This window comes from Triturus cristatus, chromosome 9 (genome assembly GCF_964204655.1).
Source record: "Triturus cristatus chromosome 9, aTriCri1.1, whole genome shotgun sequence".
In the NCBI taxonomy this organism is placed as follows: Eukaryota; Metazoa; Chordata; class Amphibia; order Caudata; family Salamandridae; genus Triturus; species Triturus cristatus.
Genome location: NC_140592.1, coordinates 191,477,421 through 191,501,350, shown reverse-complemented (window position 1 = coordinate 191,501,350; position 23,930 = coordinate 191,477,421). Strand labels below are relative to the sequence as shown.

At 42.0% G+C, this 23,930-nt stretch overlaps 1 protein-coding gene across 6 annotated transcripts in view; it reads left to right on the top strand.

The window, feature by feature from the left end:
- Positions 1 to 23,930, top strand: part of PTPRG (protein tyrosine phosphatase receptor type G) — a 1,080,885-nt gene that overhangs the window by 952,225 nt on the left and 104,730 nt on the right. For all 6 annotated transcript variants that reach the window (XM_085624730.1, XM_085624729.1, XM_085624728.1 and 3 more), the window contains one exon: positions 10,308 to 10,404. In XM_085624730.1, the coding sequence (XP_085480856.1) occupies positions 10,308 to 10,404 (97 nt within the window). The remainder of the gene's footprint in view (positions 1 to 10,307; positions 10,405 to 23,930) is intronic.

The window sequence follows — 23,930 nt, the reverse complement described above, 5'->3', positions numbered from 1 at the left end:
TCCCAGAATGCAAGAAAAAAAAATGGACTGTAGCAGTTAACTACGAATTGACGTGAAAAACGTGGCAGAGCTGCTTATTCCTCATTTTTACCTTATTAGAAACTGCAGGAAGTGTATTAATACGACACTTACTAAAATCTGTTTTTGGCTACATAGACCAAAAAGTTCAGCTTGATATTAAGTTAAAGATCTTCAATGATTGTCTTTAAATTATGCACGAAACGCACAGAAATCATAGTTTTTACAGTATAATGCTTTTGTTTACATGTGCTTGTTTTCTTTTCCCAAGTGAATGGTTTCTGTTTTGTATTCCCTTTCTCTTTCATTGTACACTACACACCCACTATGGTTCATACCTGACTTGATGTTCCTACCACCCACTACATATCTTTTTGCCAATTTGTTCCTTTCCGACCCAACTTTTGATGTGCTACACAACTCATTCCTTGTATCTCCCCCCACCCCCCTTCTCGGTCCGTATCTCTTGTTTTGTCCATCCTGTTAATCTCTGCCACACCTGCCACTCATAGCATTTCTCTCTTTACTCACAAGCATTTTTCTGTCCCTTTCACATTCTACTCCCTTTCTCCCTACCTTTAACTTTTACTCTTCCTTCTTTCTCTTTCCACCACTCTTGACTTCTCCTTTCCCGTTGCTCAATTTCTCCCTTAATTTCTTTGCCAGCTCACGTTTTTAGTCATGTCAGTATCCCGCTACCAATTCAATACTCGCTTACCTTCCTTCACTGTTTTCTTCCGTACTGTAGTAATTACAGAGTCTTTTTCCTCTTTCTACAAATCTTATTTTCCTGCCAAATTCTTCTTTCACTTTTCCATTTGATTTATATCCATCTTTTCTCACCCCCACCTTCCTAGTTCTCTGTCTAAAATCCTCTTTTCTTTCTAACTGTTTCTTCCCCCTCCTTCTCTTTTCTTGTTTACCAATCAATTTTCTGTTCTTCTTTCTATTATGTAATTTAAAAAATGTAGTAACCTTTTTGGTGCATTCTTTTAGCCAATAAGACCTTTACAGATGTAAACTGGTGACCGTATTACCCAAATATATTGCACTTATTTTACCTCTGAAAATAAATAAGCTGCTTTTACCTTCTAGAAATTAACAGTAAGACCATAAGGACACACATGAATCTATGCAATGGATGCATTCCTCTTCCTTTCCTTTGTATCAGTGTGTTTATGCATGAGCTTTGACCCATTATTTCTTTTTGTTTCTCTTTGTACTTACTACATCAAACCTATCAGATTCTCTAAGGATTCATTGTCTCTTTTCAATGTTGAGGAAATACTTTGTCTAGGGTCCATGCTATAGTCAGTCCTGTGCAAGAAAGCCATTGCATTGTTAGTTCATCTGGAAAGGCCGGTGTATTGAAGCACTGTACTCTTGGCTTTCTGTTGGGTTTGCCAAAGGTTGTTACATTGCTGCGTGTTTGTATAGCTCAATCATTGCCAAGTACTTGAACACATAGCTATTTGTACATGCTTCATCTGCAGGTATTTATGAAGTGGGACTTCTTCAATGCTGAGTTCTTACCCAAATCACAAGTTTATGTGGGGGGTGGGGAGGTAAGTTGGCTTGTATAATTGTAGTTATCATTATGAAAGTGTTCCAAAGGTATAGTTGGTCTTTGGCCTTTTTTTATTGTCCTTTGGTTTAATCATGGTATGATTCCATTTGTAGTCCAATGAGAAATTTGTGAATGCCCTGAAATTTCGAGTTTTTCACAATTCGTGGAAAAGAGACATTTGCAATGCTGGTTTGTGATCTTTCGTGTTTCCTTTGGATTAGTGGCTTGAAGTCTGCAGTTGATTAAGCTATAATTGACTATTTGGTAATTTGCCTGAGAAGGCATTAGTGGCTGTAAATAACTTACTCACAAAAATATAATGCTCTAAATTCTAGGAAAAGTTATTATTTTCAGAACCTGCAGGATTTGTGTGCACATCCTACCGTTAGAAAAGGTTTGGCTATCCCACAAAACCTATTTGATATGCCATGAGTTAATTTGATTTGTGTACTGGTTACTTTCTCGGATATTCACCTTAGGGATGCCTCACCTTCTAAAGATTTGGACAATTTTGAGAATACCTACAAAGTATTACATCCATACCTTTACTCACTATAGCAAAAGGGTGATTATTTTCCGTGCAGTGTGGTTTTGATTCTCTCCAGTTTAAGCACAAACAATGAGATCTGGATCACTCCTATTAAAAATCAAACAGCCTCCATTTGTTCTGCAATGTTTCCTGGCAGTCCCATTACTATTCTTGATTCTTCTACATCCTCGCCTAATCTTCTGAATGAATGCACTTCAATTCTCACCACATTAGTCTGTATACCGATCTGTTTTACCTAGGCCTTACATTTAATCTGGCATTGAGATAATTTGTGAGCCACCCACTTATTATACTTTACACCTCAACCTCTGATAAACTTTTCCTCTTGTGATCTGTCCTTCTTATTCCTGTGTACCTTTGCCCAATACCTACCAAACATCTTTTTCTGCATCATCTAATTACTCTGTCCTGTATTTACCACACTGTTGAATTGTGTTTCACAGTTTGTCATTATAAATTCCAAGTCGAATTTCAGTGTTTTTAACTTTTCCTTAGGACAATATATAATCCTCATCTTGGCAAAGATGCACTGAAAACAATGTGTGTTTTAGCGGGCAAGTTAACGTGTGTAAAATTGACAGTTATCAGAGAGAACCATAGGCCTAATATGACACGCCTGCTAACCAAAATCGTAGGACATGCATTTTATTGGTGGAAAAGCATGCGGTCTACCCATAAACTCATTTTCAATATAGTGTACTATTCTGCTTTTGGTTGATGAAGAAAGTATTCCAGATCATACACTACATCAGCCTTTAAACTGGAATTGTTTTTACATGTGGTTCCCATCGTTGCCAGAAAATGCCAACCTAGAACTTACCCCTGGGTGGCACGAATTGAATTGCTCTAATATCTGGTCCCTGCAGGACTAAAAAGATAGGGTGTACCATTGTTGTTTTCACTACCACCAATGTAATGTTATGGATTCAAAAGAATCACAGTCTGTGACTCATGCTTTATCTGGATCACACATTGTGTCCCTGGATGCGGCACTGACTAGTTTAGATGCCATTTCCTAGGCTTAGGTGGCATGTTATTGTCCATGGTTTGCCCAAAAGCTACTGACTATAATTTTTCATATTTTCTATTCCTTGGCTATCAAATATGTCTTTACAGATGATAGAAAACTCAAGTTGTTAATATGGCTACTTTGGGTATTGATGTAAAAAAAATGCCCATGCACAGCTGGATGAATCTTGTGTAATGTAATGCATTGTTCTTAGAATGTAAGTTTGGAAGCTATTTTGTCTTGTGTTAATTCACCCTTCCAGAAATCCCCGGCCCCTGCTTGTTTTAGCAATTATTCAAGCTCTCTGGCCATTTTTGATCTGCCAAGTCTACTTGTGCCTTGGTACTATGAAACACCAATGAGATTTTGTTAGGGATCAGGCCAATATATGAGCATTTTATTAATTCAATGTTTGAGCATTTTCTTTTTTATATGCTGTGTTCTGTTACAGCTTATACACAAATTGACAGGCATGCGGTCAAGTCATGAACTTCTCTCAATACTGTATTGTTGTCTATTCGTCTTGGACACTATATGATCAATCTTCAAGTTAGAAAATGCTTTGGGTTTGCTTGGAGGGGAGGGAGGGTTGATAGTAAAAAGGTTTCTGATAATCTTGTTTGTAAGTCACCCTCTCGGCACTCAACTTGTGTTCTAATTATTTAAGTCTGAGTGTCCAGATATTTTGTTAGTTGATTTCAGTTATAGCACATAGCTGAGTTGCTAATGCAAATCTTGGCTCATTTTTAGTACCTACAGGATCTGTACATAGCCAACCTATATTATGTTCCATGTCTGAAGGCCATTCACTTTTGCCAGACATGAATCATTTCAATCTTGTGATAGTCTGTGGTTGCAGCTACTTTCAGTTCGTGTTAGCCTAAACTTCAGGTCTGTGCGATCCATTGCGACTGTCTTTCATGGCCTTACAGGTTATGGTGTTCACACCAAAAAATACTTCAACATGGATGTTTGAATACAAAAGAGATTCCCTCTTGGGAATTAGAAGTGGAAAGATGTAGAGCAATAGGCAGAGCACCCAGTTTAAACAAAATGTGTAGGTCTTTCGGCAGACGCACCCACACACAATTGTCTACTAAGATCTCCTCACACAGAATGCTATGTATGTTACTGCTGTTCTTCCCTAACCGCTTCTAAACCGTTTTTTTGTAACTTGGTCTCTACAACTCTCATCGTCAAGCATCAACAAATAAGACATCATTGAGCCATGGCAATAAATGATTCTGCCCAAAACTTTGCCCTGTTTGAAAATGAGCTATGGTATCATGGAAAAAGCGGTTACTGCTTTGCAAATATAAATACCATAAAATAGCATTGAAAAATCGTATCAAGAAAAAAGTCTATAAGGGCAAAAGCATGCATTAGTCTTGTAGACTTCGGCTTGAATGTTCTTAAAGGGCAAAATAGTATTCCAACTTTCACTTACTAAAGTGCTTTACCCCCTGCATTAGTGTTCAATGGGCTTGTTTTGGTTTCCCCTCCAAGCTGTTACCTTGTGGATTCCTCCGGTTGTATCCTTGCAGTGCTCACCTGTCCTCAATCCATGTTGGATAAGCAAAAATGCATCTTTGTTTTTTGTCATGTTTAGCTATGACCAGTGTTGACTAACATCACTATTTTATTTTGTGCTTGTGTAAGAAATTTTCAGTTTCATATAAACAACTGTTCTATGATGTGTATAGGTGAGGCTGTAGGGCTGTTAGGTTTGTGATTACTGTAGTAGATCATTTATGCAGCATTCCTTGGTCGTGGTCCTGAAGTTAGGCAAATTCTGATGTCCACGGCATGTACTGAAAGCGTCCTCCGTTTCATACGTATCCTTTTTCATCTGAAGAGTCTCATGCTTTGTTTTCTAACTTTGCAGTTAGCCATTGCTGCTCTTTTGCAGTTTTCATTTTGTTTCTGTGTGCCCTTTTCCACTACATGCATTGATTATGTCTTGGATAATGATAAACATTTTTCTTTGGAAGTGGCTTTTTAGAATCTGGTGACCATTATTGCAAGTAGTGACAACCAAATACCTTCCTACCAGTAAAATGACCTCTAGCCCTCACATTGCTCAATAAGGCAAGAACTTATGATTTTTTGGAGAGCGAACAGATCAGAGCAAGTGCACGTGAATGCACTAGATCACTTGTACGCTCCCATAGGCATCCACCTACTTTGGCGATGGGGCTATGGGAAGGTAAAGGGAGGATGGGGGAAGCAGAGAAGATATTGCTCCTTTAATTTGGAACAAATGAGTTTGACTAAATATAATGAAATAAAATTCTGAAATTCAAGAGACTGGGCCTCATTTTTCACCAAACTGCTACCACTACTTTGATGGGAGGTGCTTAGAAATAAAATGGTTCAGTCCTCTAAAAGCCCAGGTGATGATGGGGAATTTGGGTAGAGGAGGGGTGTCTCGAATCTACCGCTCCTTGGTGAACAATGGTCCCGCATCTTTAGATTCACTGCGTGCCCGCTGGGAGGGGTGGCTGGGCCCCTTGGAGGACGCAGACTGGAGGGACGCCCTTATGGCCCCTAAAACGCTGACGACCTCCTCTAAGCTGAGGTTAGTCCAACTCTATTACTTGCACGTGGCATACCTCACCCCTGCGCGTCTTTACAGTGCCCGACTGCGGTCCTCCCCCAATTGCGCACGATGCGATCACGCTCCTACCACATGGTCTGGCTATGTCCGGTCCTGGTGGCGTTTTGGGCAGGGGTGGAGCTGGAACTTACCCTGACCCTGGGGTGGGAGGTCCCAAACGACCCGGTGCGCTTGCTCCTGGGGGTGTTTGACGACTTAGACGGTTCCCGAGCAGATAAGCGCTTCCTCGGAACAGCGGTTGCGAAGCGAGACATTACGGCACTCTGGTCCCAGGCCAAGCCTCCTAGCGTCAGGCGGTGGAAACGGGGGGTTGACTGGTGTGGGACCCAAGAGGAATCCCTCTTTGAAGCCCGTGGTTGTCCTGAACTTTTTCAGAAGGTGTGGGGCAAATGGTTCAGCCTAGTCCTCTAAAGGGGTTGCGGATGTGTGGGCTCCATGTCCCTTATGGGCATTTCTTTACCCTGCAGTATGTCTTATGCTCCCTTGTCCCCAGTTGTGTGGCTGTAAACACTCGTCATAATGTATTTGATTCTGCTACCAATATTGTTTTGGTGTGATTTTAACTCAATAAAATGGATTATCAAAAAAAAAATAAAAAGGTTCATGGCTGCACGTCCTCCATGTCATACTGGCATGTTTAGCCTGTTCATACCTTGCAATAGACTCCCCAAGTGGCTTATTCAGCAGTTCCAAATGGAAACACAATTTTTAATGATGGCACGTCTGAGGAATAGAGTTCCCAACTGGGGAAATCATTTAAGCACCTCAATCAGGAGCACCCTTTTTGCTTGTATTCCATATTCGGTTTGGTAAAGCAGAAGTAGGACCTTAAGACATTGTTTTTGGAGTATGTCCTATTACCACTATTAATGAAGCGTATGCAGTTTCATGTACTCTTGTAATTTCACACCAAAGTGGCTCAGCAAGATTAATGCTCACTAATGACATCAAGCAAACACTTGGTCCAGAATTTGAGACTTATTGGCCTCATGTTGGTGCCTTATGCCCGTTGATGCATGCGGGCTAATTAGTATGACCTCAACTCCTATGGACCCAGCATTGGAGTGCCTTCTGAACAACCTCAGCATTTCAGGAGAAGAGGTCCCCGGGTCAGTGGTATGTATGCCAGATGGCCACCTGACATGTGACAGACCAGTCTCCTGACCCAGGCAGAGATTAGTAATAACAGATGGACCATCTTTCGCTGAGTGGGACCATTTGAATGATGTAGTTATCAGAAGCCCTGGTTGCCAATTGAGCTGCATCATCACAATGTTGGCATTGCATGCCATGGCCTTCAAGGCTTTTCTGTCTTCTATAAAAGGCAAGTCATTCCTGACCGACAACGTGACCAATATGTCTTGCTAAGAAGTGGTATCCCGTGCCCTTTGTCAAGAAGCTGAGTCTGTCACGGTGACTGTAACCTCACAGGATCTTCCTGACAGATGGCCATGTGGCTGATTCAGTCCGTGTTGTGTCAGATTTTGTTAACAGGTGTTCTCTTGCTGATAACTGGCATCTGTATTGAGAGGTGGCAGAGGGCATCTTTGCCCAGTGGGGTGTGCCCTCTGTAGATCTGATTTCTTCCACCAGCGCTGATGAGTTTCCAGCCTAATGTACCCTGGAGTTTTCTCCTTGAGAGTGCCTAGGAGATGCATCCAGCTTTTGGTCGGACTGTGGTCTCCTTTACTCATTTCCAACTCTGCTGCTAATCCACCAGATCTAATATGAGATCAGGCAAGACTAGGCTCAGCTCATTTAGATAGCCCTGGACTGGTCCTGGAACGATTAATACTCGGAGCTCCTGGATCTCATGATAAGCCATTTGCTTTGACTGCCACTTAGGGAGGACCTGCGGTCTCGGCAATAAGCAGGATCCTGCATTCAGATCTTCACAATGTACACCTCCATGCATGAGATTGAATCAAATCAACGTAGATGTGTTGTTCTTCTGTTAGAGGCGATGGATGTTGTATTGGCTGCTTGTTGACCAGCTTCGAAGTCCCTTTGAACTGTCCATTGTCTCCTGGTGCGGGGTGAAGGTTGCTCTGAAGGATAAGCTTTCTGATGTCTTGTTTGTTTTGCCTTTGGCCTGGCGAGGTTTTGTTGTGTGCACTGTTAAAGGCTACTTTATCTTTTTGACAATCTTTCTTCACTTGCCTCATCTGGTCTTTTTGTTCAAGTCACCAGTTTTGATGCATTTTTTGTAGCGACTTTCACATAGTTTCGCCCTTCATTGTTCTGTAGTGAAATCTGAATTTGGTTCCTACTTTTCTGAGGTGTCATTTCTTCAAGCCTCTGCATAGTTGAACCCTGTGACTCTGAAGGCCCTGTTTCTGTATGCCATCATTTCTGCGTGTTTAGTGAGCTGCAGCCATTATTCCTCCGGCCTACATATGCTACCATTTTTCATGACAAGTTTGTGCTTCAGACATGTGCATCTTTTCTTCAAAAAGCCGTGCCTTTCTTTCATGTGAAGCAATCCATCACTCTCTGTGTTCTTCTCTCCACGACATACAAGGATGAGGCAGGCTTCACAGGATAGACACTAAGAATACCTTCAGTTTCTACTTTGATTATACTAAAGGATACTGAGTGGACGATCAGATCTTCAGATTCGCTGGTCAAAAGACCGAGAACGTCCAGAAATTAACCTTAACATGATGAATTGTCCTTTTCCTCAAAGTGTTGATGCCTGGACCAAGAAGGGTTTCCTGAAGACCTTGGCGATCATTACACCTGTGCTAATCCTTCTACAGCAGCCCTTGTTCGAGATTTTCCCATTTTTGAACTCTTCTAGGTAGCTTTATGAACATCCGTCCATATTTCACCAGGCACTACTCTGTTCTATTTCAGTCCAGTCTTGAGAACCTCTTCATTGTGGGGCATTGCTTTGTTGTTGCTTCACAAGGTGAGGACTTTGTGGTAGAAGCATTCACCGGAAAATAAAAAAGTGAATTACCTTCTTCGTTGCGGTTTCTGGGGAATACTCTGTCTAATCACACCACCACCTGCCTCCTCCCATTGTGAGAAGTGGAGTTTTTGGAGCCATAAGGTTTCAAGTTAGATCATGGACACTGTCCATATTTTCATTTTGTAAAAAATGCTTCATATCTGAGGGTGTGGAAAATGTCCTTGAAAAAACTGACTTCATCGTGCCGCGGTGGCTCCAATATAAGACTCCTTGTCATCATGTCCAGAGGCGGGACAAAATCATAGGGGGCCGATGGTGCTACCTACTGGCCCACAAAAATCAATGTAAAGAGTTTCCTGCATTCAATCTTGCACCTCGGGAACATCAAAGATGAATAATTTCCAGTTAGATGGATTATCAGAAAAAGTGTGTCTGACAGGTACATTTTCCATTAAAGTCCAGTACCTCAATCCAGGCCTAGGCTGCCCATTATGTCACTGGCACTTTCCTGGTCAGCTGCAGGCTACTCGGGGCTGCTTTCAGAGCTGGATTGGCTTTTGAGACCCAACAATGCCCCCATTTTTGTTTTTGGCTTATACAGTCTTGGGGTAGCTTGAATATTCTTGCCAGGGCTGATTTTGTTTTTAATTCTGCCTTGCCTCACTATGTGCTGGATTGAAGTATACCAAAAAGTGATGAGTGTGGAATGCTTGAACTCATTTCAGCCACTAATAATTACTCAGGGCAGCATTCAAGTCCATCATTATTTTGCACACCATGCCACCTCAGTTTGGACCCAGCCATATGCAAATCAGTCTTGACCTTGCTCCAGTAGTAACAGTCCAGCCCACACTACCAGGCCGGGCCCACCCTGAACTGTAACACAAGGAGCCATCACCCGGCTATAGTTCGGTTCCAGGGTCTCGGGTCATCACCTGTCCACTTTAGACATCACATTGAAGTATATGAAAAAGTGATTTATGGAATGCTTGAATTAATCTCAGTCACTGGTAATTACTCTGGGCCGCATCCCAGTATATTGTTATTTTGCACACCATGCCCCCACAGTTTGGACCCAGCCATGTGCAAATCAGTCTGAACCCTGCTCCAGTGGAACACCTGCCAGAAGACTGGGTGGGGAGGTCCAAACCTGGACATTATGTATTTGAAATCTTTAAACAATGGTCCAAATGATTTAAAATACAGCTTTGTTGCTCTGTGCATTAAAATATGGGAACAGACATTTTGTCATTTGGCCTCTGGCTCATCTCGGTGGAGTTGATGCTTATTGACATGCACTTACTGTTTTAATGGCACATCATACAAAACAGATTACTGCTTAATCAATAATTAGAATAATACTAGATCAATAATAATTCTGACATCTCGTAATTTACTATGTTGGCCTAATGAGTTTACTTCTAAGAAATGATTTCTGGCTCTGAAATGGGTCACTTGAATTTGTTTGTTTGTATTGCCTTCAAAATAAAGAATATTGCCAACAACTTGCCAGAAATATTAGTCCGATGAAAAATGTGGTAAACGAAGTAAATCAGACTATATTAATGAATACATTTCAGTTTGAATGAATTATTATATTTACCGTTCTGTTTGTTTAATCTTTTTGAACAGGAAGTGCAGCGCTGCACGGCCGACATGAGCATCACAGCCGAACATTCCAACCACCCCGATAACAAGCACAAAAACAGATACATAAATATTGTGGCATGTAAGTAAACAAATATGAATACATTTGCAGAGTTCCAAAGGGAAATTACCTGAAAGCATTGCAAATCAGATGTGCTCATGATTGTAGTCATTAACCACTGCAGGGGGAATCTCTGCACATATTCCACTAGATGCAGATGGGTTGCTATAAATAGGCTCTGTAGCACACATTGCTATCCTCAGTGAGATTTTTATGGCAACACAGAGGGTTTCTATTATTCTTCCGTACCTTGCTTTATTCAACATACCAGACAAGTTAGAACAAAATACTAAACTTCCCAGAATCCTATGGGAAGTGAACAACCCAAACCAAATGGTGCAAACCATCTGTTCCAAGCAGTGACAACTTAAGTACCTGACTGCAGACAGCCTATATTTCCTTGCTTCTTGCTCTGAATTTTGGTACTCTGCTCACAGCTATATTCAGTTTCTGCACGTGTCTGTCTATAGCAAATGGTTCTTATAATTGCTGGCTTATTCAATTCAATGGCATGTAAAGCATTTGTTCTCTGTTTCGGCAGTGCACAGAGTGTGCATGGCGTATTTGAAGCCCCCACTTTTGCAGTGACTCATCATTTTTATTCCCAAGTGCTCCCTTTGTACCATTTCATCACTCATCCCACTCCTGATAGTGCCTTTATTCTCACGAATGAATGCCTGCCCTTTTTAACTGGTGTGTCAGTCACTTCCGGTTAGCCAACTCGCACAGAAAAGTTTTTAGCACCAGTTTTCTACATCCTCCGAATGCAGACCTACCTGTGAAGGAACGCGCGTTTTTGCTGGCATTTGGCAGCTTACATAAACATAGCCCTGCCCTCTGCACACACAGGCTTGTGGCAAGACTTGTGTACAGCAGTCGCACCTTCAGCAGCTCCCGGCGTCCTCTGGCAGAGAGGGCACACCCAGCTCCACACAGCCTTTTTTTCTCTCCAATACCAGATTAGTTTCTCAAAGTTGGTTGGTTGATATTGCGTCTCTTCTGTCACACACACCCAGGGAAGTTTTACACATTTCTACATATATTTAGTTTTCTTAGCAATATAGTCACAGTAGCAGTTGCTCTATATTATTCTGACAAAAGGGGTTCTTTATTTTTAGTTCTTGTAATCATTGTCAGTACTAACATATTTCAAACTTCAGTAGCAGGAGCCTCACTTTTTATTCACATGACCACAATGATTTCATTCCATCCACAGTGGCATCTTTTGTTAAAAATGCTAAGTCCTCTTCTTTTAAAATATCTCTAACGATATGGATAAATCCATTTCACATGCCCTGTCTAAGGCTAAACTTGTCCCTGCTGATTGTCAGCTTTGCCTGGACTCTGTCTTAAAAACAAAACATATACTTTTGCTCTGGTAACACTGAGCCCCCTGGACTTGCTTTGACACTTGGTGTACAACTCACAAGGGTCTGAGGAAATGACTTTCCTTTTGTGTAAAAAAAAGAAAAAGAAAGCCATGCAATTTAGTGGTCAGAAAGGATATGCCTTGCCTTTGGAGAACGATACTACTGTTCTAAATCAATGATGATGGAATCCCCTCTATTGGAAGTAATGGGGTCTGGAGTCTTGTTGAAAGTAGTGGGAACCTCTGGACCAAGAGTGACATTTGTGGAAGCGACTAGTACTGGGAATCCTGCCTTGAGCACCTTTCGCAAAAATAGGAATCCAACACAGTACTTTGGGACGATTGCACCATGTCCAGAGAAGTGAATGTTCCGAATTTTTCATCTTTTGCCTTTATAAAAGGCTTCTAACAAAAGACCTTCAGCTTCATTGTTTGCCTCTGTGCTGGACATGGTGTCTAGGTTATGGTCCATTTTGTGAGCTAAACCATTACTTCATTCAAGAAATACCAAAGCATTAGCATTTTGTGGAGCATAGTGAACCCCATTCGAAAGGGATTATTGGTGAACCACCTAGTCTCACGTTCTCTGCGATACCCAAATTCTTTGTTAAATGACCTATAACATCCTAGTTGCCAAGAAGGTGAGGGATGATCAGTACCTTTTGTTGGGTCTTACTACATAATTGGAGAAATAGTACCACCATTTGGTCTTCGGATACGTGAGGGGAGGTAAAACTGTAACCTGGGGAAGGTTGAGCGAACCCTGCACCCTTCTTATTGTATACACATTTGTCTACAGTTCAATATAATCTGCTGTGGATATTACCCATGTGGTCAAATGTAACCCATTCAACTCAGTTTAAGTAATGCTTTAAGGATTGATTAAACAAGGGATCCAGTAAAGTGTATGTCACCCCTACTTTGGTTGAAAAAACAAATACCATTCACTTGTTAAAGCGTGGATGTCTGTAACTTGTGTTTTTTCCTGTGGTACAAAACCAATGCATCAGAATTAGTCATGTCAGTGTGAATATCTGTAGAATCAGTCTCCTCCATGGTGTTAGTATAATGAGCGTGTATTAGGTCAATTAAAAATCGACATACTGACACCAAAACCCGTACCTCTCAGCTTGGATGTTTGGGTGGTTGCAAGTCCATATCCATTTGGGAAGGACCTGCACTATATGAGTAATCCACACAGCTCGAAGCAACCTTGAATGTCTTACTTGAGTCTGAAAAGCTTAGCCTACTTCAGAATAATTTCCAGTGTTCCAGCGAGGGTGAGACATCAGCAAGTAATACATGCCTTGGTAACTCAGTTATGGCAGTCTCATGTTTGGTATCCATTGTCAATAGATTGTGCAGTGCTGATTCCATCCTGTCAAAATCTTCTGAGGAAACGTACATGGTCGGTATCACAATCTAATCCTGAATAACATTATGTGATTGTGGCTACAAGTATTTTGGGTCAGCTTCGGTAACCCAGGGTATTTTAGTCACAGGCTGCAAGTATCATAACTTACGGCTTCTGGCACATTTAGAGTTTACTGTTTAGTCAGTGTGGAATAGCTGGTTCTTGGAAAGGTATGTTGATCCATGTTCAGCTTTTGTCACTTTTGTAAAAAATATATATGTCTTTTAGCATCCTTAGCTAATCTGGGTTAGTCTTATAAACCTTTAATTTTAGCCGTGAATCCATATCGGCTAAATTTACGCTGGTAGATAAGAGTTGATGGAGAACAAATACTGGTTGGTCATTTTCCTTTTGCTAATCTGCCTATTTCTGAATATCATCCTCTCTGGGATGTTTATTCAGTCTTCCATCTCTTTGTTGCTCGGCCTGATAACAATCTGTTGTCTTAATAATTGTATCTGCCATATTCACAATTCTATTGTGTTTAGAATCTATCTGAACAATTTCTAATGGCAGCTAATTTCTAATGTCCAAGATTTAGATTTTCCTACCTGATGGCTTTTCCGATAGGGGCCTCTTTTAATAATTTGAATAAGGCAAAATATATAATTTGCGAACTGTTGAATATACAAATTTTCATGATCAAACAAAAGTAGTTTTTATGTAGGTGTTTGAAGACTAATGAATAGAAAACAAAGTCCTTAAGAGCCCTTTCTTCCTAACCATTCATTTGTTTAAGGAAACCACAGGGTCCAGTGTTCTCCCTGACTTTAGAATTTTAGTTGCATCTCCTCGCCCTCCATCTCGCTTTTTGACTCGATCTACTCACCAGGATAACTCTAAAGGGACCGCCTTCCCAGCATTGATAATTTTATGGTTGCTACATTATTGCCATACTGTTTTCCGGAGACCGGGAGGACTTCGAGCAGCGGCAGGAGCCGCGAGTGTTGATTTTGACCGCGCCAGCCAGTGCTTAAGAGCAGAGGCAGACTCCCGCAGCGCGGGAGCCCTTGAACTAATTTCAGGTTGCTACATTGTTGCCATACTGTTTTCCGGAGACCGGGAGGACCTCATTTGCTAGCGCGAGCAGCGGCAGGAGCCGTGAGTGTTGGTTTTGACCAAACCAGCCGACGCTTAAAAGCAGAGGCGGACTTCCGCAGCGCTGGATGCGCGTGGGTGTGCCCGGGCCAAGGCCGGGCCCGTCAGAGACCAAAAGAAGCCGGGCAGGGCCGTATTATTATCATTTACGCAATTGAGTGGACTGGGAGATTGTAATATGTGGCATGTACAGTGTGGACATTGTAACTACGCGAGATAGAAATAATGAGCATACGTAAACCAGGGGTAGGGGTGGTGGGGACACTAGGCACCTTTTTGCTGAGGGCAGAATCGGCTCTTATACATGAAATAGAACTTAGAGCGACGACTGTCCTTGGAACCACAGCAGGCCCAGACCAGCAGTACACAGAAAGGGCCTCTTGCTCAGCAAGATGAAATCGAGGAGGTTGCAGTATCAGGCCCTCACAGTAATCACAGCAAGCATTCACAGATTATAGATATGGATTCCGAGATAATTAGGCCCATGGAGACAGTAAAAAGTTTAACTGGGCCAAATGTTACCACCAGGGGCCAGAAGGCAAAAATATGCCAAGGAAATAGCCTTGAACCACCCCCTAAGAAGAGGAAGGGCTGAGCTGTTCTGAAAAATAAACAGCAGTCCCCAAAGATAAATAGGAGAAAAACTAACCCCACAAGTAGGCAGGGACACAGCATACCGATAGTGAAACCACCTAAGGGGCCTTTTTGGGGGGATAATGAGGAAGAAACATGGAAAAGGTTGGAGGTAATGATGGTAGCTTTGCTGGACCCTCTTTCCCATAAATTATCCCATATTGACGCTAAACTTGCCAAGCTAGAAGAGTCTATCACCAGTACTCTCCCACTTCATCTTGATGCTTGCTCAGGTAGGGATACCGACCTAGCATCTAGGAAGGACTTGGGTAGTCGAAGTGGCAACACTACTGGTAATGTAGCTACTCATAATTCCCAATGCCCTATCACATCTGGTGAGGGACCCAAAAACTCAGACATAATTGACCCCTTACATCAAATTTTAACATCTCCCTCAACGTCACGCCAAGATCCACGATCTAGCTTAATTGCCCCAAAAGCTGTACATAGAGTATTAGATGCTAAGGGGACGCCTAAAGAAGGGGATGGTCTGAGACAGTCGACAACCCAGAGGACACAGAGAATAATTGAGGGATCCGCTAACAAAGCAAACGTGAACTTGCACCTCCCCCCCCAGAGGCAACCCCTTATGTAGTTGTTTTGGCCAATGTCCCGCTCTTAACACCTAATGTTCTGGAACACTGGTCAACCTTGCGGAACAGAAGTCTGCACCTGCTGAGCTCCAGGACGGGCCTTAAAGACATCCTCTTAGAGTTTAAGATGGTGTGGAGAGTGGGATGGATTGGCAACTCACATAAGGCCTTACCGGGCGATTGTGTGGTGCTAAGCTTTAAATCCCCAGACTTGGTGCAGGTAATCCTGGACAGGGCCGGAAATAATCATATCATGGCCCATGAGATAAATATTCTCCCGCTTGGATATTTCTATCAACCACCCAGAGATCATTGGCAAATGAAGAGGGGGCAGGCGTTCCTAGGGATTAATCAGGGTAGTGATGTGATCCCAATTGAAGTTCCATGGCAGGCGAGGGGAGGGCAAATACTTCCCTGGGTCAGGCAGTGCAGTAATGAAATCCCACTTGGGAACCATTTTGAAATGTTTAACTCCCTTGAAGGAGTTGACTGACTGGGCAAATGCACGGCTTACTCAGGAGAGTCCTTAATTAAGTGGGAGGTCACCCCTAAGAGACTAAGAGAGAATAGATACTACAAAGATCATTGCATCCCTCTTAAGCCTCATCCAGTCGTAGCTACCCAATCAACCTCACAAGCTTCACCGAGACATAGGGAAGTTTCTGGAGATCTTAGAAACATGCAAACAGGAGAACCACAGGAGGATTCCAACCTTCCAATTCTAGATGAGATTGTGGTTAATGTAGATGGACAAATTCCAACTGCAGTAGCTTCAACTAATATATGGGAGAGAAGCGATGAAACAATCTGCAAATTTGCCTCGTGGCATAGTGCAGGTCTCCGCTCTAAGATAAGCACTCCCGTTTGGTGTGACTTTATAAAACACTATGAAGTATTATCTCTCCAAGAAACCTGGCTGAAAGAGCCAATTCATATTAATGGTTACAAAACTTTCCACACCTCGGCAGTGGAGGGCCTAAGCGGGAGGGCGAAGTGAGGTCTATGTACCTACATTTCAAACACACTAAATGCTAAGAAAATAGAACACAGTCTCGAGGAAATCTACTACCAGATAATCCTAGTAGACCTTGATAGAAGGCAACACATGCTAATGGTTAATTTTTATAACAATATTTCCGCTGGAAATTGGAGTTGTCGTAACAAAACCGAGTTTGGATGTGAGGTCTATATGTAATAAGAGCGTAAAAGACACAATGGTTATTGTAGGAGTGGACTTTCATTTTTCTTTATGCTCCACTGAGGATGGAAAGCAGTGCGGTTTAACACATGAAGAGGGCACTAGCAATACCCATTTCTGTCACTCTGTGCTGTGTAACGAAATTATATTCTCCCTAGATTTAGGTTTTGCAAACAAAATTTGCGATCGACCAGCCCCTATGGGCTTTACCTTCAATGGAAGAGGCTTATATAGTACCATAGACTATGTACTTCTGACAAATAATCATGCTTCTAAACTTCGCTCTTTTTCTGTCATAGATATCTCACTTAGTGACCATTTCCCACTATGCTACTACATATCACTGCCATTAAGACACTGAGGCATGATAACACTGACCAGGCGATATCGAATATTACACTGGAAAAGATAAACGGTTATACCTTGCGCTGGTCACTAGTGGACCCTATTTTGGTTACAAAGAAAGTGATAGAAAAATGTAAAATAGCTGTAGAGACTTGCTTATCTGACACAGCTGTTCCTGCCAATATTTTGGCCTCCTTTTAGCAGATCTCAACAGCAGTGAGGGAGATATTACATGTGCAGAATTCAAATAGAGGGAAAACCGAGGGTTGGTTTGATACTAAGTGCACTCAAGAGTATAAGTACCTAAAAAAAGTACTGCACGAGACCCCTAGAAACCCTAATGCTGTGAAGCAGGCTAGAGTTGATTATAGACTGGCTCTCAAGATGAGGAAAATTGACCTACGTAATGTAGCTTGGAAATCTGTTCAAAACGTCGTCAATGGGCGACAGCTCGGCTTTCTGGAAAGCTGTCAAAGCACCTTTTTTGATCCCAAAAAATGGCCCGTCCATGGAAATCGCAATCGGCGAGGACGAATGGATTGACCATTTCACTACAGTTTATGATTCTGCCGATAATCCTGAAGTCAGTACTGAGGAATTTTCAGTGGACCTTAATATACACCACTGTAATCTTGACTTTTTCGCTGGATTAAGTAAAGCGAGCAGTCTCCGCAAGTCTTGGGGGCAAAGCACCCGGCCCTGATGGAGTGCCGGTTGATTTGTTTACGGCTAATTTGTCCTTATGGGGCCCTATTGTTACCCAGGTAATTAATGCATGTTGCTCTGCTCCCTTTTTGGGTACCTGGACTGAATCAGTGATTGTGCCCATTTTTAAAAAAGGTAATCGTCAGGACCCGGGCTGTTACAGGCCCATTTCACTGTTGGACTTTTTGGTTAAAGTTGTGGGCCGAATTATCTTAGAACGATTACAGGCCTAGGCAGAGGAAAACAAAGTCCTCTGACATCCAGTATGGTTTTTGGGAGGGCCTGAGAACAACTGAGCAGAGCCTAAACCTAGCCATTCTTATCGGAAAATATACGCGGGCGAAAGGGGGCAGACTGTTTTTAGCCTTTGTGGATCTCACCGCAGCATTTGACTCTGTGCAACACAAGAAGCTTTGAGAGATTCTCGAGGTGATGGGGGTGGAAGCTCAATGAATTATTTTCCTCAGGCGCCTATATAATAATGCCCAGGGCAGAATCAGATTTAGTTTGAGTGGTGAACTCACTGCCCCATTCCTTATTAAGAGGGGGGTCAGACAAGGCTGTGTCCTGGCCCCCTTTCTTTTTAATCTTTATATCAATGGTCTAGAAGAAGTATTAATCAAGCACAGTTATGACTTTCCGCAGATAGCTGGATGTCCTATCCCCACCCTCCTATATGCGGATGATGCGGTTTTAATGTCTCAAACACAAGTAGGCTTACAGAGGGTTTTAGACAATTTTTCTAACTTCATGAATGGTCTGGGTCTTAAGGTTAATATTTCCAAAACCTTTGTCATGAGGTGTGGGCGTGGAAGTCAAAGATGCAAGCACATGTTTTTGGACGGACAAAAGGTTGAGCCCGCAAATAGTTTTTCATATCTTGGAACACTCTTTGAGGAAAAAGGTCTTTGGGCTCAAGCCGTATCAGCAAAAAAACTTGCTTTTGCAAGAACTACTACTTCCCTTGTACACTTATCAAGGAAACTGGGTAGGAGACACCTTGTGGAGCTCACTAAGATATACAAACCCAAATGTGTCTCCACAGCAATGTATGGAGCAGGGGTATGGGGCCTTGCTAACCCCTTCCCGCTACAAACAATAGAAAATACCTTCTTGAGCTATATCTTGTCTGTCCCGTCTAGCACATCCTCATATATTTGTCATGCGGAATTGGGACTGACACATATATCAGACCTTAATAAACTCGAGCCCATTCTTTTGTGTAGAATATGGATTAAAATAGAGAACAAGCTAAACGGAGATATATATTGTTGGATAGTTTGAAGCTGGAAGGGGCTTTAAGGATCCCATGGATAAGATGTATCCGCAACTTCACAAAGGATCTCGGACATCCTGAGTATTTCACCGACCCAAGTAGTTTAAATAAGATCAGGAGAAAGGATCTAAAAAAAGAGGGGCTCCACTTTCTGGACGCCATAAGACTGTCATCGGAGATTTTAAAGCTTAGCGTCCAGCAGAATAAACCGATTTTAACTACTTTTAATATTCAGCCATATTTGAAAGTTGTTCCCGGTGGTTATGATCATTTTTTTACTAACTAGATTCAGACTGAGGATCTTCCACAGAATTGTCAGTTTTCCTATAATGAACGATTGGACCAGACAATTGCAACTATGTTCATGTGATAATCTGTCAGAGCAATCCACCATACATGTGTTGTTGTTTTGTAAATTCTATAGAGAATTGAGAAAAGTGTAGATCCTTCCTATCCTAAAATGCTTTGGGATTAGACAATGTAGGACCGCTTTCATTGCTTTGCAATTCTTAGACAATGTACGTACTACCTGAAAGATAGCAATGTTTTTAAAGCACGTAGTCAACCTCAGGAAAAGGATGGCAATTCAAGTCTAAAGGTCACACGGGATCAAAGGGTACCTTTGTATTGTTGAACTTAACTCGATGATTCTTGTTTTGTACTGCTATTTCTTTTAATAGTTTCACAGTTTTTAAATGACTTTTTACTTAATGTACAACTCATTGAATTAGCAATGTATATAGTATGTCTTCTTTTAACCTTATATATGTTTTTTACATGTGCTTTTATGATTGTATGAAATAGCAATCGAATAAAGCTTGACTTGACTCGACTCTCATCCAAGAAAGTATGCAGGTTGCTTGTTTGATGGTGTATACCTTTCTTTTATTGGTTGTTCACTTCCTATTGGATGTTGGAAATCGTAGTCTTTTTTTTTTTATACCCTGGCTGCCATGTGGATTAAAACAAGAAAATTAAGCATAGTACTTACCTCCATCGCGCTAATAAAATCAGGACTCTCCAACACTACCTAGGTTGTAAAATGCGCATTCTAGGCCCGTTTGCTCTTGGATGTAACGAATATAAATATTTTTTTGCCAACTTTGAGATATGAGATCAATGTTGAACAACATGCAATACTCTCAATGGGGTTAGCACAACATTTTGTGATATATCTTGCTTTTGCACTTCCTGTGAGTTGTTTGAAACTTCAAATATATACACAACAGTATTTATACATAATTTGTCTTGAAGAAAAATAAGTGGCGTCTCGGTTTCAATTTTCCTTTCTACATTATGGTCTGCTTTTAACGTACCTCATTTTCAATGTCACGATCATTTATATCTTCATTTTCTACCTTCTCTTCCATATTTAAACATTACAAATTATCAGTGTGATACTGTTTCTCTTCATGGCACACCCACTAGTTGATCTTGCTGGCAATTACTCAGTACTGATAATTATCAAGACATTTGAGAAGTCATACACCATGGCAGTCACTCTAACACTGCGGTTGATGGATTCCTAAGATAGCACCCCAAGTGTGGCAGCCACTATTCCACGTGCAGGGAGATAGACGTGGACTGCCTGTCTCCCTTGGTTTCTCAGAGCAATCAAATTCCAATTTATTTGACCGAATCTGCAGCAGAGTCAGGGTGTTGATTAGACATATCGCCTAGATTACGTTATCGAGGCCAGAACTACATCAGTGTGTGATCGCTGTAATGATCTCTCTGAGCACTCTACATTTGCACATAGTTTTTCAGTTAGTACATGTGGGCTAAATCTCGTATGTTTTTGTTAGATTATTTTCCATTGCTGTTATTTTTGTTAAATACATTTCTGTTCTGGCTAACGTTATGTTTCCTTCTCCTTTGCACTTCTGACATCCGTGTTTTGTTCTACTATCATCACACAAGTCTTCTATTTTGTTTTTTTTGCCTGGTAAATGTCGCACATGTGATTGCCACCTTTAGTGGTCCATTCAGTAAGCTTGCAAATGAACCTTATTAAGTGACGTGGAACTTCCTTGGAAATATCAAGTGTCCACCAACATTTTAGTTTGCGGTTTGAAGAAAGGATACCCTGAAGTATATTAATGTTCCGAATGGGCTTACCAACATTAAATGATGTAGTGGGGAGGCTTCCTCTGCAAATTCCTATTACGGATGCTGGGTCTTCTACCTGAATTTGATGATGTACTTAATGTATTACACCAGTACAACTGTATATTGCCGCAGTTACTGCATGGCCTATTCTATAAGATCTAATGTGTTAATGCACCATAGCCATTAGTGATTTTCCATGGCAGGCCAGAATCTAGCCAAAGCAGTTCTGTGACTGATTTCCTAATTACTAAAATACCCTGACTGCTCCCTTCCATGGGTGGTTTTCATAATGTACTCATGTCAGTAGGCCGTATTGCAGAGCGGTAGGATGCTACAAACTATGCTTTATCTCAAAGCATGAGTCTGCAACACACTGGTGGTGTGGGCTGTGTCCCTACAGCGAATGCATCGCAGGCAGAGACGCACACTCACTCATTCACTTCTGTCTTACGTGTTGAAGCTCACCTTCTCCCTTAATATTTTAGTGGGATAGTCAACTCCGCGCGGGGGATGAAGTCCCTGAATAACACCCCACCCCCTTCATAGATGCAGTCATCTTCCCATATCGCTACATGGAAATCACAGCCCAGCGCACGTGGTGTGCATTAGGCATGGTTGCATTCTTGTGCAACTCATGGAGATGTCCACATGTCCACCAGCTGCTGTAGCCTCTTATCTAATGCAGAGATCTGCTTGATAATGCTCTTGGAGCATGATGTATGTAAAATCAGATTCAGCTAACATCTGCATGCGTGCAGAGGACAATGAGAGTCCACTGGATATTCCAATATTTATTTACATTGATTAGAGTAGAGAGGAGTAGTCATAAAGCTGACTCCTGCAACACTTCCATGCAGAAGTTAGATTTTTAAATACACCCAGTTTACATACAGAATTCCATTGTCGGAAAACAGACGAGACTCTAATCTGTACTCAAAATTGCTATTTAATAGAAAAGGACTCAATGCCACAGGAACAGAATACAAAGCCATCAGGAATGAACCTCACTGCTCAGATCCATTCTGCAAGGATAGCTTCAGTTTCCTAATACATAGTTGTTTATGTGATCCAGAACGTTGTAAATCTAGAATTCACATTGATTTCATGGATGCTGGTCCGCTACAACCGAGAACAATTTAAAGCTAGAATTCGACTGCAAAGAGTTAATTTATTTCATGATTGCATGGATGCTGGATAGCTACACGTGTTCTTCAATCCTCAATTGATAACATTGAGTGCCAATCCCTTCCCCCATCAGTTAATTCAGAGTTAGAACAAGGCATGTCTTATTTAAATAAAATCTGACAATCACGCCCTAAAAGAATGCTGTCTTAAATGCAACCACCAATAATAGCATCCTCCTTATCACTTGATTACCACCAGGAGAAAACATTGTTGGTTTTGTTTCTTGCTTCCTCAAGATGATTGGGCAACACAAAGCTCACCTTTGCTTAACAATTCTAATTCAACCCATTCATTATTATACTCCACATTTCTCACATGTACTTACGAAAAAACATCAGCTGGGATTTACGCCAAAGTTGTATCCATTTCTAACGATTGCAGTGCTTAGAAGGTCACAATCAAAAAGATGCAGCAAAACTGTGGTACCTCGATTATTAACAGAGGCTCACCCCATCTCGGGAGAGCCGGCGATATGGTGATGAGCCGGGGGCCATCTGCTCGAGTGGGGCGAGGTCAGCCCATCCTGCCTTATTTAAGCAGCTGCGAGCAGGTTTCCTGCTTGCGGCCAGGGAAGAGGCGGTCACCGTGGACAGGATGCGTCACCCCCGCAGGAACCACGTGCTGCCACCTGTTTGTGGGCCCCCTCTTTGCTGCATTGCCTAGACCCACAGGGTGCGTTTACAGGGGTTTTGGGCGATGAAGGTTTAATGATAATTGCTAGTGATGTATCAGGACGTAGGTTTGGTATGTAATATCAGGTTGTTTTGTTTTCTCTTTGATTTAGCAGTCACTGTATTGCATTCTCTTGAATTGTAGTATTTAAGCTTGGCGGGTGAGGTCAAGATTGGGGGGGAAGGCCTTTTATGGCATCCTGTTTTACCAAATTTAACCATCTGTAACATCTGCGTCCCTGGACACTTCAAGGGGTGCTGCCACCAGGTCAAAATGAGGTGGTAGGGTCGCGGGGGTTCTTGGCGGTTGCTGACACCCAGTCCTTACCCATTGCCCACCCGCGCAGGCGTATTTGGACACAATCTAGCACTGGCCCTTTGGGGACAACAAACCTGGGTGTAGGGGGTGCCTGCAGTAGGTATCCTAAGGGCAGCCGGGCCCCCTGCACAAGAACTTCCGAGCTGGGAGACCTCCCAGTAGGGAGGCGAGAGGGAAGGTGGGCCCCTCCTCTACGGTGAGCCCCCATCTTTTGGGACGGAGGAAGAGGTAAAAAGAAGCGGCAGAGCCAGTCTTGATCTCATATGGAACGGTTAAGGAATATTTTGCTGGACAAGCTAGTTCTGGTTAGGTGATTCCCAAAAGTCTGTTAAGGATAGGTCACATTTGTAAGCTAGATGTAAATAATGTGGTTACTGTGTAAAATGTTATGCAATGTTTTTCATTGTGTGAAAATGATCATAAATACGGCCAGGGGTCTTACAACCCCTAACCCAAATAAATATAAATGGGTCACTGCATGTTTGTGACATTGGAGTGTTGGGTAATGGTCAGTATTCCTGAGACATCTGCGCCCCCCTGGCCACATGTTGATCCTTCCACGAATTACAGAAAAGCAGAAAGACGTACATGTGTTTTTTTACGTCTGCCATTATTCCTAGCATGTTAAATTA